This window comes from Pelobates fuscus, chromosome 12 (genome assembly GCF_036172605.1).
Source record: "Pelobates fuscus isolate aPelFus1 chromosome 12, aPelFus1.pri, whole genome shotgun sequence".
Lineage (NCBI taxonomy): Eukaryota > Metazoa > Chordata > Amphibia > Anura > Pelobatidae > Pelobates > Pelobates fuscus.
In genome coordinates this window covers 65,200,297-65,216,102 of record NC_086328.1, presented here as the reverse complement: position 1 = coordinate 65,216,102, position 15,806 = coordinate 65,200,297, and the positions used below count along the sequence as shown (strand labels likewise).

Genomic DNA, 15,806 nt, shown 5'->3' with positions numbered 1-15,806 from the left:
ATAAGCAAAGTTCCTTTTGAGTATACTGAGTTTAAGGTCCTGAATGGAATGGTCTTTCTCTGTGAAGTGCAACTGGTGTGCACTAATGGTCTTCTTCACAGCGTGTTATATAGTTTCTGTGTGTGTGTGTGTGTTCATTCTTTCAGTTAATAGTTGGATGGTTTCATCAATTTAACATCCGTAGTCACAGCTACTGCATTTAATCATGTATACAACATTTCTAGATGTACAGGAGAATGACTCTTAGTTGTTATAAAATGCTTTGCTGCTATGAGTTGCTATGTAATTTGTGTAGATGTGCTGACACAGTTTGCAGAGTAGTTTATCACAGGATGTGGATCCATTCTCTATTAAACCTCTCTGTGGGTAGTTTCCTACTGACCAGATTTTGTTGTAGATTAGTGGTTGTCTAAATGGGAAGTCAGAAAAATACATGGCTTGAAGGGAATGAATATAAGATGCAATACGAAATAGCAGTTGAGTTGAAAGCAGTAGATCAAACTGTGTTTTTAACCGAGTGAATATGAGAAGAATTAAAACATAAAAAAGATAGAAAGAATTCAGGGCACATATTTGAGGAATTGGAAGAAAGCTAACTGCAGAACTGTAATTTACAAGCAAATTTGAAAGTCACCTTTGAGCAGACTCTTCTGTTTCTCCGAGTCCAAACAACGACTACTTTATCCGGCTGCCTATAGAGAAAAGGAGATTTAAAGATTAAAGGTTAATAGGTAAAGGTGATGGGACCATCACTTAAGCCAACAAGAGACCTTTGAGACACTCAATATTAAAATACCTAAAACACTATTAAAAGACAATGCAGCAATTCTATAAAAATCATGTTTATAAATTATGCCAGGCAATCTCCTCACATTTGTGGATGCATTCTGGTAAAAACATGTTAAATACCACTTTCTTACTACAGTGCATTCAGAACACATTCAGACTACTCGAGTTTTTTTCACATGTGTTTATGTTGCAGCCTTATGCTACAGTTGTTTAAATTAACCTTTTGTTGCATCAATCTACACTCAAACCCCACAATGTCAAAGCAAAAAACAGATTTTTGAACATAATTGCAAATTTATTAAAAACAAAAATATGAAATATTACACTGACATAAGTATTCTGATCCTTTGCTATATATTGAAATTTAGCTCAGAATTTAGCTTATTTTTTTTGGATCAACTTTGAGATGCTTCTACACTTTGATTGAAGTTTATCTGTGGCAAATGCAAATGATTGGGTATGATTTGGAAAGGCACACACTTGACTATATAAGGTCCAAGAGCTGCAAATGCATATAAGAGTAAAATATCAAGCCATGAGGTCAAAGGAATTGCCTACAGAATTCAGAGATAGGATGCTGTTGAGGCAAAGATTTGGGCAAAGCTACAAAAAAAGTAGTTCGGCTGCATTGAAGGTTCCCAAGAGCAACAGTGTACTCCATAATTGTTCAATGAAAGAAGTTTGAAATAACCTGGACCCACTTTCTATAGCTGTCCGCCCAGCCAAACTGAGCAATCGTGGAGAATGGCCTTGGTATAATAGTATACCAGGAACCAGATGGTCATTCAGTATGAGCTACAGAGATCATGAGTGGAAATGAGAGTCAAAGTGTCGAAGGAAAACCACCTGCTTCTTTTCATGACAGTTTCATGAATGGGAATTCACTGGTTGGCTGAGAGCACGAGCTAACTACTCTCAGTCTCGACATCTGAGGAATGGGATTTAGGAGTAATTATTTCAGATGGCATAAAGGTAGGCAGGCAGGCAATGTAATAGCAGTAAATGCTAACAGAATACTTGGTTTTATAGGGAGAGTTATTAGCAGTAGAGTGCTCCTGTCATTGTACAAAACACTGATGAAACCTTACTTGGAGTATTGTACACAGTACTGGAGACCGTATCTTCACAAGGATATTGATACTTTGGAAAGAGTTCAGAGAAGGGCTACTAAACTAGTTCATGGTTTGCAGGATAAAACTTACCAGGAAAGGTTAAAGGATCTTAACATGTATAGCTTAGAAGAAAGACAAGACAGGGGGGATATGATAGAAACATTTAAATACATAAAGGGTATCAACACAGTAAAGGAGGAGACTATATTTAATAGAAAAATAAAACTACCACAACAAGACGACAGTCTTAATTAGAGGTGCAAAGGTTTAAAAATAATTACAGGAAGTATTACTTTACAGCAGGCTTCCCCGGACTCTGGCCCTCTAGATGTTGCTGAACTACAGCTCCCATGATCCCATGAATGAAATAGATAGGCTGAGAATCATGGGAGTTGTAGTTCAGCAACATCTGGAGGGCCGGAGTTTGGGGAAGCCTGCTTTACAGAGAAGGTAGTGGATGCATGGAAAATCCTTCCAGCTGAAGTGGTAGAGGTTAACACAGTGAGGGAGTTTAAGCATGCGTGGGATAGGCATAAGGTGATCCTAGCTATAAGATAATGCCAGGGACTAATGCAAGTATTTATAAAATTGGGCAGACTAGATGGGCCAAATGGTTTTTATCTGCCATCACATTCTTTGTTTCTATGTTTTAGCCAATCAATTGTTGCTGCCAGTTTCTGCAACAGCCTAACAATTTAGAGAATTTTAGAAAAAGGAAGGGCAAAGAGGCAGGGAGATTTGTAGCTGGAACACAGACTTTGGGGTTAAACCACTCAAGAACAGTTTAACCCCTTAAGGTGATCCAGCTTCAGGAACCTCCTGGCACCATAACAACATTTTGATGAAGTTGTCATGGTGCCTAAATTATCTTTTTTACTGTGCAATGTAAAATATTGTCGTTTTTGAGAAACGACAGAGTTTACATTGCAGGCTTAACTCCTACTCTAGTGGCCATCATACTGACAGTCACTAGAGGCACTTCTGTAGCAAAGGCAAAATAAAACTTGTCACATAACACAGAAGCCTCACAGGAAAGCATTAACTGAATGCTTTCCTATGTACAATTTTGAATGTGTGCGCTGAGGAGCATTGGACCCTCACGAAGGAGGCAGGGAATATGTCTAAGTGCTTATTTGAGGCCCACAGTCAATTTTTTTTATGGTTTCCTATACTGGTGGATGAAATTTTGTACTTCTTACAGTAAAATATTAGCAGCAAGCGTTTTGTTTATTATTATTGTGCATTGGGCTGGTTGACCATCATGATAAATAAATTACACAGTCATCTATAATGCTGCATTTAGCCAGTGTTTGTGAACTCAAAGCTCTTTTCTAACCTTGTCACTATGAACAACTGGTAGCTAGTAGCACTGGCTGAGAATTACTGACTGGTTTTCAGTACAATAAATTACTAAACCAATGGCGGAACTACCGCGGCTCAGGGGATGAAGCTGCGACCGGGCCAGCCACTCCAAGAGCCCAAACAGCCCTGTGGACCCCTGCGACCGGGTGCCTGCCGCCATGTGTTGCAGCCCTGGCCCATGCGGTAGAACCTCCAGGTTGAGGTGCCCATCAGGTGGCCCATTCTGTTAGGGCCCTGGACTAAACCAAGCAAGTGTATACACGATAGTTAGGAGTTTAAAAAAAGAATCAATATGAATAGAGCACCGCATTTTTTTTTCTGTAAAAACTAGGTCTAATTTGTATTCCATTTTTATATTTTGCATTTGCTGCCTTGGCTAAACTTTGTTGGAAAATATGACAAGTTAAAAATAAACTCAAATCTTTGGAAAGAACGTATGATGCAACGTATGATGCTTTGTCATGTGCTTTGGCAAAGACCTAAACAGGAAGAAAAAAATATTGAGAAGACCAAACTTGAAATGAGGATACAGGATCAGGAAGCATTGGTCGCAAGATCTTGCTATCATCATCAACAGATGCAGATGCTCTGCTGTAGACATTGTTTTAATACAATAGTAATATGGAGTGAAGATACTTAAAGTATGTATTATGGGAATATAATAACACTGAGGGTTTCTGGAGACCATATAAAAAAAATAAAAAAAAACTGAAGGACAAGTTAATGCATATCTCCAGAAGCCCAAAATGTATATTTAAAAAAAAAAAAAAAATTGCTATAGATTTTTTTTTATTGCTCTCCCTCTTTTTCTCTCGATTGTTACTTTTTCTCATTTGATCTGTGAACCAAATGGTGGGAAAATGCGCCTATTCGTGTACTACCAAACATGTACATTAAATTTATATAACATATTTTGCAGGATACTGATTAGCTCATTTCCGTTCCTTTTGGTTTGGGAAAAATCAATGAGAAAAAAGTGGTCCATTCAGATGGTACCATGCCAAGGAGAATAAGACATTTATCACTAGCAGAAAGGGCATTTGTATTGTTTATTTTTAGAAATAAACTATTGGTGCTATTTATTAGTACAGGAAATGGCTAAGAACCAACAAAGTGAGCGAGAATGCAGGGAGTGAGGGAAGTAATAAAACAATACACAACTCAAACAACAAATGAGAGCAGAACAGGGCAGAAAAGGGATGAATAAATATCGAGAAGAGCTATACTAAAAGTAAGTTTATAAGTCTCCACTAAAATGTAAAATGATGCAAGTCTAGGAAAGGTTCAAAATGAACTATCATCAGATCTAAGCTCCAAGTGTAGATAGGTCATATTGGGCATTGTTTTCTGTATCTTACAGACTTTGCTCAGTCGTATTTCCCTATCATCCCCACCAACAATATTATATTTTCCAATTAGCCTTTTATCCAATGTTAGGTCAAATATACAAACTAAAACAATTCTTTAAAAAACGACTAACCGAAGAGGAGAAAGGGATTACAAGAGGAAGAAAGACATGATGATAAAGGTAGTAAGAGACAATAAAGAATGCAAGTATCCCACATAGTAACAATAGTTTATGTCTTTCAAATTCAACTTGTACATCATTATTTAAATTCTGCACATTCTGCTAAATATGCAAATAATCTATGAACTCTGATTGCACTCTGGTCCCCAAGATTTTGATGGACTACATCCAGGGTTGGCCCATCCATAGGTCCTGGTAGGACATTGGCTCTAGGCTGCACTTTGACAGGGGCAGCATTATGCCACCCCTGAGGGAAAGCCCGGTCTTCCCCGATCAGCTTCTCCACCGGGCTGGGAGGCCACCCAAAACTCAAAAAAATCTGAGATGGCTGGAGATTGGGTGCAATCCTACTCTAGCTCTTTCAAAATGAAAATACATCTAATTAGACCAGCAATTTCTGTTTATATATATTTTTTTTAATCTAGTAACAAAAAAAACAAAAAAACACTCCAAACTGAAGTCTTAACCCCTTAAGGACACATGACATGTGTGACATGCCATGATTCCCTTTTATTCCAGAAGTTTGGTCCTTAAGGGGTTAAAGATGATTCTACATTCATTAGCTTCTTCCATAGTTTTTTCATAGTCTTGGGGCATTTTTTCCGATATCTCACTTCCTGAAATCACAGGAGAAAAATGCTCCTGCTGCACTAGACAATAATTATATGGTATTTCAACCCACATAAGAGCACTTCAGTAGCACTCTAGGCATGGGCAGACTGTCACATAACATACAACAATCAGGATGGGGGAATCAGGGCTGGGTGCATGGGGTCCTGAGGGGCATTGTTAGTGACATGACCCATGTCACTGGTGATGCTATGATGGTTGGGCCCATCCAGAAAAGGGGTGGGCCTGCCCAATGACAGGTTGATTGGCCAGCCCCCAACCTTCAGGACCAAGCAAGGAGTGCTACAGAAGCTCTAATGATGCGCTTGAGCTGTGCTGCCCAGGGACATTTTTAGATAGTCCAATATCAGTAGAAAAATTCAACCACACGACCAGAAGCATCCCCTTAGGCAACCGCCCAGGTCCCAATGGTTTTATATGTAAATACTTTAAGATAATGTCCCAAACACTAGCCCACCCATTTCTCACTGCGTTTAATGAACAAAAACTTTCATCCAAGATTCCTAAACCAGCCTTAGAAGCAACCATCACCCTAATTCCTAAACCAGGTAAAGACCCATTGAACTGTGGCAGCTACAGGCCCATATCATCAATAAACATTGACTTAAAAATATTAACCAAAATAATAGCCAATCGACTGAAACCATTACTCCCAAGGCTAATGCATTTGGATTAATCGGGATTTATTCCCGGCAGGGATGCGAAAAACAATACCACCAAAATTATTAATTTAATGCATTGGGCACAGCAAAACAAGGTACAATGTGTTCTACTTGCAATAGATGCTGAAAAACCTTTGGTAGGGTGAATTGGTCCCTAATGTTAACAACTATGCAATATCTAGGCTCTGGTCCACGATGGCAGGAGTGGCTAGGTGCGATCTATTCACCACTCACTGCTAAATTGCAAATTAATAGCCAACTATAAGAGCCAGTTTCGATAACAAATGGAACACGACAGGGATGTCCCATCTCGCCCCTCTTATTCATCCTCGTACTGGAGCATTTTCTCCATGGCATCAGAGACAACCCCCAGATTTAAGGCTTCACAATTAGGGACAAGACATACAAGATCTCAGCGTTCAAAGACGATCTACTATTCACTATCTCAGACCCAATCAATACAATACCACACATTTTAACTGAAATGCTCACCTTCAGTGAAGTTTCCAACTTTCAGGCAAACTTAACCTGAAATACAATAGTGTAAAATACTACTCTACACAACACCAGAAATAAACACATTTCTGCATCAACAGTTCCACTTCTCATAGGCAGCCACCTCTATTAAATACCTGGGGGCACACCTACCATGCAAATTAGATCAATTGTACGAACTAAACTTCCTCCATCTCCTAGCAGCTATTTTAACTGACATAAAACAATGGCACAAACCTTGCTTCAGTTGATTCTGCAGTATTAACATCATACAGAAGAGCACATTACCATGCATACTGTATCCGCTTCAAACACTCCCAATAGCACTCCCGAAAAGACGATTCTCAAGACAATTCTAACATAATTTATTTGTTCGGACACCCGACCCGATTAGCATATTCTATCCTTACCAGACAAAGAAAATTGGGAAGAGTAGGTCTACCAGATATAGACACATACCACATGGCCATTCACATGACTAGAATATACGAATGGACTAGAGATCTCCCGACTCAACAATGGGTAACCTTTGAAGATTCCTTCCTGGAAATCCCCATACAGACTTCCCCCTGGCACAAATCAAGCTCCATGTTTTTAAAACACAAGAAACACCCAACCATCACAACTACACTTAGAGTCTGGTCACAGCTGACAGACCAAAGTTTTTTCTCTCTTCTCCACTCTACCCACTTACACACAACCCTCTCTTCCCAGAGGGCACTTCGGGGCGCACATCCAGACAATATCATAATAGCTCATATCTGAAACTCCAAGACATGATGATTAGAGACCACAAAGTGATACCGCTAAGTAATATTCCGCTTATGAATCGACCCGCAGGTACACAACATCTACAATATGTACAACTCGCTCACTTTATCCAAAGTACAAAACTACTGCCAGGGGGGGTGCAGGAACTCACACACTTTGAACAAATATGCCTATCCCATCCACTGAAAACCAAAGTACTTTCCACAATGTACACAGATGTACAAAAAACCATGTCACTCGATTCACAATACAACTGAGGATAAATGCTGGAGGTGTGGCAAACTAGAAGCTCACACATCACACATTTGGTGGCAATGTCCAGTATTGGAAACATTTTGGAAACATTTTGGAAACAAATTCACACACTTATTCAAATGATCATGAACACACAAATCCCATTCTCACCAGAAATGTTCTTGTTTCTCATGCCTCCTCCTCACCATGGTAAACACGAAGTTTCACTAATTTCTCAACTGATGACAGCTAATCCGCTTCTCCCCTTTAAATGGAAACAGCTGGGAGTACCCTCCATAACGGAATGGATACATAGGGTAGAAGGGATAAAACAGATGGCGGAAATAACCTATGCTATCTCCAAAAACTTCAGCAAATTCACCTATATATGGGAACCATGGAACACCTTCTTGAGGGAAAACACAGGCCACCTACAACTAGATGACCCTCACCGATAGAAGCAGAGGGTAATTTAATATAATATAACAACACAGCATCTGCATGACTTTCATAACAGCAGAATTCCAACACACAACACACGTACCCATGTAAACACAACTGTACACACTAGCATAATTTTTCAGGATTGGTAATGTGGACATTAACGTCACCAACTACACAAAGTATCATCTGGATATAGATTGAACAAAGTAACAGAATATCGGTTTTCTAATCAGGAGCTTAGAGGTGAAGGTTACTGTTTATTTGTCAATTTGTTAATTTGTTGATGAGCTACCCTTTAGTCTTCATAAAATTTCACACGCCCAACACAGCCCTTTGCCTGGCAAGGTTAACAAGGATTAAAATTAATGTAGCTAGTGTCCTTAGTACCTATATCACTATATTATTAAGTATGTCTTTTGTATACATGATATTGTACAGCGTTAGCGTCTGCCCGACAGGAAATTTGACTAGTTATCTGTTATTTTACCTGATAAGGAAAATTGTGCCATAACTGTATCTGCGATTGAATAGCTCTTGTCTAATTGAATACTGTATCGTTGTCATAGTTTACAAAAACAAATAAAACATTTTTGATAAATAATAAATAAATAAATAATTAAAATAAATTTTAAAAAGTCTATGGGGTCAATAAGACACCCATATTACCATTAGGGAGGCGCCAGGGGGAGGACATTCGTTTGCCCAGTTATTTTATTTTTAGGATGTTCTTCTTTTCTCTAATTAAACAGCCTCCAACCACTGGCCAAGGGTGGGGGTAGGAGAGTGAACATACCCATTATTTATTTTAAAATCACCCTCTTTCACAGGTCCCATCCAAAATTGCCATTGCAATTTACGTGTAAAAGGATAATTGAGGTTTGGTATTTGATTTCTGCACATTTAGAGTGGGTCCAGTTTTATTTTTGCTTCTATCATAATTGTTTCATATTTAGAAGAGAACGTTTATACAAACATATGTTGATTCAGATAAATGCAGAACTGCCAAAAATAAATTACCAATTTCAAAACTGTACTATATTGAATTGCAACAGGCTAATCTTAGCCAAGCTGTGATTACAGTTTAATTTTTTTTTCTTAAAAAATCAATACTTGTTTTTGTCACAAATCAGGAGCTTATTCATTACAGACATACGTAAGCATGGCATACATAAGATATAAGTCAAACATGCATGAAGAGAAGAGATATATTATTTCAATGAACCAAGAGTAAAGAATCAGAAAAAGTGGTGGATATCTACCCAGGGGTGTAATGTCCAGCATTGGGGATGAGAGTTGCTTCCACGTGTGGTGTGGGTTTCCTACCTAAGCCTAGCAAGGTGTGTTAGTTTGTCAAGTCAGCATCTTTTATGTACATTTTGCAATTCAGTTTCCAGTTCAGAATAATACAGTGTTCACTGAATAATGCGTTTGTAAAAAGAGTACTATTTTAAAGCAGACATAATGTAGGACAAGCTATGAGCCCTAGCAATTAGCAATTCTCATGTGTGCTTTAAAATCCACAAACATTCAAGCAATGTTCATGGCACTGAATTGCAGTGAATATAGAGAATGATAAGTACCATTCAAAAAAGAACACAATATTAGGATATTTCAAGGACTGAACATGCATGCACTCTATTAAACTCTATTCCATATGAGAAGAAAAACTATTAAAGGACCACTGTAGTGCCAGGAAAACATACTCGTTTTCCTGGCACTATAGTGCCCTGAGGGTGCCCCCACCCTCAGGGACCCCCTCCCGCCGGGCTCTGGGGAGAGGAAAGGGGTTAAACACTTGCATTTCTCTAGCGCCGGGCGGGGAGCTCTTCTCCTCCGATCCTCCTCCTCTCCTCCCATTCGGCTGAATGCGCACGCGCGGCAAGAGCTGCGCGCACATTCAGCCGGTTTCATAGGAAAGCATTATCAATGCTTTTCTATGGACGCTTGCGTGCTCTCACTGTCATTTTCAGTGAGACAGCCACTAGAGGATTTGAGGGCTGGATTAATCCATTTATGAACATAGCAGTTTCTCTGAAACTGCTATGTTTCTAAAAAAAATGGGTTAACCCTAGCTGGACCTGGCACCCAGACCACTTCATTAAGCTGAAGTGGTCTGGGTGCCTAGAGTGGTCCTTTAATGGGAAATAAGTTTATTAGTCATCATGGTTACATATAAAAGCTAAATCCATTAATTTCTAACATCAGTTCTAAAGTAAACTTTTAAATAGACAGTAAAGTTAAAAACGCAATTTACTTTATTTCAGCCCTCTGTAGTGGTTATGGTGCCAAAAGTGTCCTGGTGCCCTCCTAGAGTAATTTGTCAAACACTTTAAAGCGGATTGTCAAATTACCTGACTCATGTGAGCTAAGGACAGCCCGACATAGATCCCAGCTAATTTGCTATGAAAATTGAGATGCCATTTTCAACCACTCTGAGCCACTCTCAGCCGATGAGACAGTTTGATAAATTACTCTGGAAGGGTGTAGTATAAATAACGTGTCACAACAGGTGCATGCAAGTCTGCACACATAGATAATCCCAAATAATCCACTGAAAAATTATGTATGCGAAAAAAGTGCATATTTATTGATAAAAAAGTATGCATATCAAAACGTTGTGGTATCATGCTGTCACTGCAGCCCTCGTAGATGCTAAAGGTAGTACAGGCATATCACACCAAAACATTGTAGTACACTGAGATGAAACAAATTTCCCAGCAAGAGAGAGAAAAAAAATGTTTGGAAAATATCAATTTGCTGTACTACCTGCAACTGCCAGACAGGGAAGATACCACCCAGAAGACTACCGCGAAAAAGAGTGTGAAAGCCCTGAACACGTTTTGCACCTTCTTTGGTGCTTTCTCAACATAGTAGTATAGTATAGTGCACGGGTAGGCAACCTTTTAGCAGCACTGTGCCGATATAAGATTGTGATGTCCCATACCATGTCGGTCCTATTTTTGTAAATTGAGGTGTGTATGTTGCCGTCTTCTGCTTGTGTTATTTATACTGTAATTGCTTTTGTATTGTTGTATTTGTGCGTATATGAGCTATTATATTGTATATGTTCATTAGTAGTTTATGGTATCGTGTATGATACCTATGAATGTGTATGAGGGCTGCTTGTGGAATTGTGTGTGTGAATGGAAATGTCACATTGTGTGTTTGGTAGTGTGCGTATGTGAGGGGCTGTTTGGGGTATTGCATGTGAGAGGCTGCATGTGGGGTTGTGTGTATGTATGTGGATTGTTAGCTGGTTACGTTTGTGCGGATTGTGTGTATGTTAGTTTGTGGGCTGTTCGTATTATTTGTATGAGGGGAGGGTTATTCTGTGTATATCTAGCAGTGTGGGTGGCTTCCCTGGGTTCCAGTGGGACAAGGCTGGCCAGGTACAGGTCAAGGATACTACAATGTGGATTCCCATTCACAAGTGCTGGGAGGAAGAGATCTGAGATAACTTCCTCTATGTACTGCAATGCATAAATTGAGGATTGTCCTTCACCACCTCTTCGTATTAGCAGATATCTGAAGTTTTACTGGGACTCCTGATAGGCCAGAGCCTGTTTGGCTCTAGCAGCCTTGAGTGCCGTGCAAAGACACCTTGAGTGCCGTGCATGGCACTAGTGCCGTAGGTTGCCTACCCCTGGTATAGTGGTTTGAGCCCTAGGAATAAAAAGGACTGTTGAGGATTTAACCTAAAAAAGAAGCTACGCATGCATATTAAAAAAGGTGCAGGAAAATTAGTAAAAAAGGGGCCATTGCATTCAGGCACCAAAACACATAATATAATCTGTGAGATTATATAATTCATCTTTCTGCATTATTAGTTAAACAGTAACAGAGTTTTAACTGCTTGTTCATTTTGTTTTTCATTAAATAGTATTCACATCATGAACACGCCATGAAAATGTATTTGTTATACCTTTCTAACACTGGGTATGACTAGTCTTCACTCACTTTGTTACATAGATTCTGGTCCATACTGCAGATTTGTTAGCTACACATTAATGCTATTTATTTTTTTATTTATAAAATATTTTACCAGGAAAGATACATTGAGATTTCTCTCGTTTTCTCTCTGTCCTGGGTTTACGAAACATTGCACTGATACAATAGAGTACAATAAAATACAAAAACAATATTAATACACACTATACACAACATTTAACATAGAACAGGTAGGAAATACAAATCTCTCTTACCACCACATCCAAAATGTAGTCTATTGGATTGAGAGCTAATGACTGTGGAAACCACTGGCCCGCACTGAACTTATTGTTATGTTCATAGAACCAGCATCATGCGTTGTATGCTTTGTGGCAATGTCATTAACCTGATGGAAGTAGCAATTACAAGGTGTATAGACAATAGCCATAAAACAATGCACATGGTCAGCAATGAAAATCAGGTAGGGTATAGCATTTCAGTGATGTTCAACTGATATTAAAGTTCTTAGAAAATATTCCCCATATTATTACACCATCACCACCTGCCTGTACCGGTGACACAAAGCAGGGTGAATCCATGAATTCATATTTTATTATGGAGCATTCTAATCCTACTGTTTACAATCAATCAATCAATCAATCAATCATGAATTAGTACTGGCATCTGCATAGCAGAAGTTTAACTGTAAGGAGTACTACTAAAAGTAATATCTTATTCGGTGCTATCAGCGAAGGTTCCTTATGGATTCTTTATTTGAAAAGATTAGTTCCAGGGACACAATGGAAGTTCATGGTTTAACCAACAGAGGATCATTGTAGTTATACAGTGGTGATTACAACTAATTAGACTGCAATAGTGCAGTAAACTAAACAATGGCCTTGAATACTTTCTATTGATGGAATGTTTTTTGAATTACAACTGGATTTAATGGTTACTCTTCAAATCTGTCATTCTGTGCTAATTTTAAGGGAATTCTGGTGTTCATGAATTAGATAATAGGATCCTGGATCGTAACCCCTTTATTGCTGGGTGGTTTGTAAAAGCACCTCCCCCGAGTATTATTGGTGTCCTGGAAGGTAAAGTTTTCATTTCAGTATGCACAGATAGCACATTATTAAATGGAAAGAAGTTACAATGTTTAAATAAATAACATTTCTCAATATATAACAATTGTTCCCCACATAATCTATAATCCTCTCACGAATACATTATGTTGCCACATTACCATGACATTTCCTACATCATATCACCCTCACATAGAAGCCATATTGCAACTTTGGACAAACACACACAAATACATGCACACTCTTATACACTCTTATACATGCACACTCTGATACACACACACATACACGCACTGATGTTCAGAGACACACAGTGATACACACACATTGACAGATACAGACACACAATCACAATGTGTGTTTGGTGTGTGTACTGGTACTGGTGTGTGCTTGTCTGGCATTGTGTAGCATAAATTTGCCTGAAAGTGTGTCTGGCAGTAATTATCTTTGTGTGCTTGTGAATGTATATCTCTGTATCTGTGACTGTGAATGCATATCTGTGTCTTTGTATTTCTGTGTCTGTGAGCATGTGTATCTCTGTCAGCATATCTGTGTGGGTAAGCTGCTTGCAGTGTCTTGGAGGCATCTTGTGGACCTGATGCATGTTGTTGACTGTGTGAATGTGAGGTTTACTACACTGCCAGCAGTATCAGCATCTCCAGCTGGGTGAAGACCTCTTTAAATGCCTACTTCTAGTCTCTGACCAGGAGAGGGCCTCTGCAGAGAAATGCTCTCAACCGGATGTGCACCCTGCACATAGACCAGTGCAGGGCTGTGCACGGAGTTCTGTAGATCTCCCCACCAGCCCATGCAGCTACGGGGGTGGGTGGCTCAGGAGAGCTCGCACTATAGCGCTGCTGTCCTGACAGCCATTGCAAACAAAATTAGCAATAATTAAAAGCAACAGGATAGGGAGGAATGGCTGTCAATTGTGTATACACAATTGGTGACATAAAATGCTTAAGGTAAAATCAAGTGTCAGGAATTTATCAATAATATAACCAATTATCTCTTCGGCTCATAAACACTTTCAGCGTCTAAAAGTGATTTATCTTCTGGGGAAGGAGAAGACAAGCATATTTCCTCAGCAGACAGAGATTGGAACAAGAGGAATCTAACTTCCACAATCCTTAGGAAGATATCTACAAATGGGGGTCATTCAAGAAGTATGACTCCATTACCAAGGAAAGGGGTCCTCTGTCTCTACAAGTGTTGTTCAATCTCAGGGAACATTTTTCCCTAATATCTGCTATTGTCAGAGTACTGCAGAAAATAAGGAAGAATAAGAGAGGTTTACAGCAAAAATGCTTTACTGGCTCAAGACACTGTAGTGGCTGCTGTTAATTAAACTGTTAAGATCTGTAAATCAAAAGAAGATTCTTGGAAGAAGCATGCAGTTCTAAACACACTAATCCAGAAAACAACAGCTATCTTTCCCAGGGTAATAAGTCAGGCATGTATGTTGAATTGGAAGTAAGGGTATGCTTGGTCCAGTCATAAAGACTTAGGTGAAGGCATTGAAAATGTTTACATCCAATGTTTACCCAAGTATATGGAGATTTGCGAGTTGACAAGGTTAAGTTATTACCATACAGTTTATCAGAATGCCATATAGTTGTTGGTGGGGGATTCCATCATAAGAGGTGTGGAGATGGACAATGGTGGTCTTGTGAGGTGTCTTCCCGGAGCTACTGCTCACAGAGACAGGAGACGTATCTGTAATATTGTTAAGCAAGCAAAGCAGGAAGGGGAATTGGATGTACTTGTCCATTTAGGGACAAATGACTTGGCTTGCAATGAGGTTTCAGAGGTTAAGGAAGTTTTTAGTGTTTTTGCCAATGATATACGGCAGGTTGCTTCCACATTGTCATTCTCTGAAGTTCTGCCTGTGCATAACACTCAGAATGACAGGCGGATGCGTATTAGGGACTTTAACTTGTGGCTTGGTGAATGGTGTCGGGAGCAAGGATTTGGCTTTATTGCTCATGGTAGCTCTGTTTGGAATGGAAATAAACTGTACAAAAAAGATGGTTTGCATCTTTCTCAAAAGGGAACAAATGTTCTCAGTGAGCAGTTCAGAGGTTTTGCTAGGATGTATTTAAACTAGGAGGGGGGGGCAAAAGGGTGATAAAACATCAATCCAATTGTCCCCCAAAACAAGGACAGAAGGTGCCTGTAGCAAGTGTGTTAAAAAATGATAAGCTTAGAGTCATGTCTACAAATGCTCGCAGTTTAGGGAATAAGATCCATGAACTTGTGGCAATAATGGCAACTGATAGTGTAGATTTAGTCGCTGTTACTGAGACATGGTATAATGAGAAAAATGACTGGGACATAGCAATACCAGGGTACTCTTTATATAGAAAAGACAGGGAAGGCAAGAAAGGGGGAGGGGTGGCCCTGTATGTAAAGAATAGCATAAAATCTAGCCTAATAAAGGTTAGTGAGGCGAACATAGAGTCAGTTTGGGTTACGTTAGAATTTGGTAATCACACAGTAACTCGTGTAGGTGTGATTTATAGGCCCCCAGGACAAATTGAAGAGTTAGATAATCTACTAGTTGAAGAAATAGCCAAAATGACAATGAAGGGGGAAGTTATCATCATGGGTGACTTTAATCTTCCTGATGTAAATTGGAAAACAAAAATAGCTACTTGTGCCAGGAGCACACATATTCTAAACTCCCTACTGGGATTGTCTCTAAAACAAGTCGTTGAGGAGCCAACTCGTAAAGAGGCCATACTAGATTTAGTGTTAACAAATGGAG

General features: G+C 39.2%; 1 protein-coding gene across 2 annotated transcripts in view; it reads right to left on the bottom strand.

Annotated features, from left to right (window-relative positions):
* Positions 1-15,806, bottom strand: part of EHBP1L1 (EH domain binding protein 1 like 1) — a 109,656-nt gene that overhangs the window by 53,851 nt on the left and 39,999 nt on the right. For both annotated transcript variants that reach the window (XM_063437783.1, XM_063437784.1), the window contains exon 2: positions 635-692. In XM_063437783.1, the coding sequence (XP_063293853.1) occupies positions 635-692 (58 nt within the window). The remainder of the gene's footprint in view (positions 1-634; positions 693-15,806) is intronic.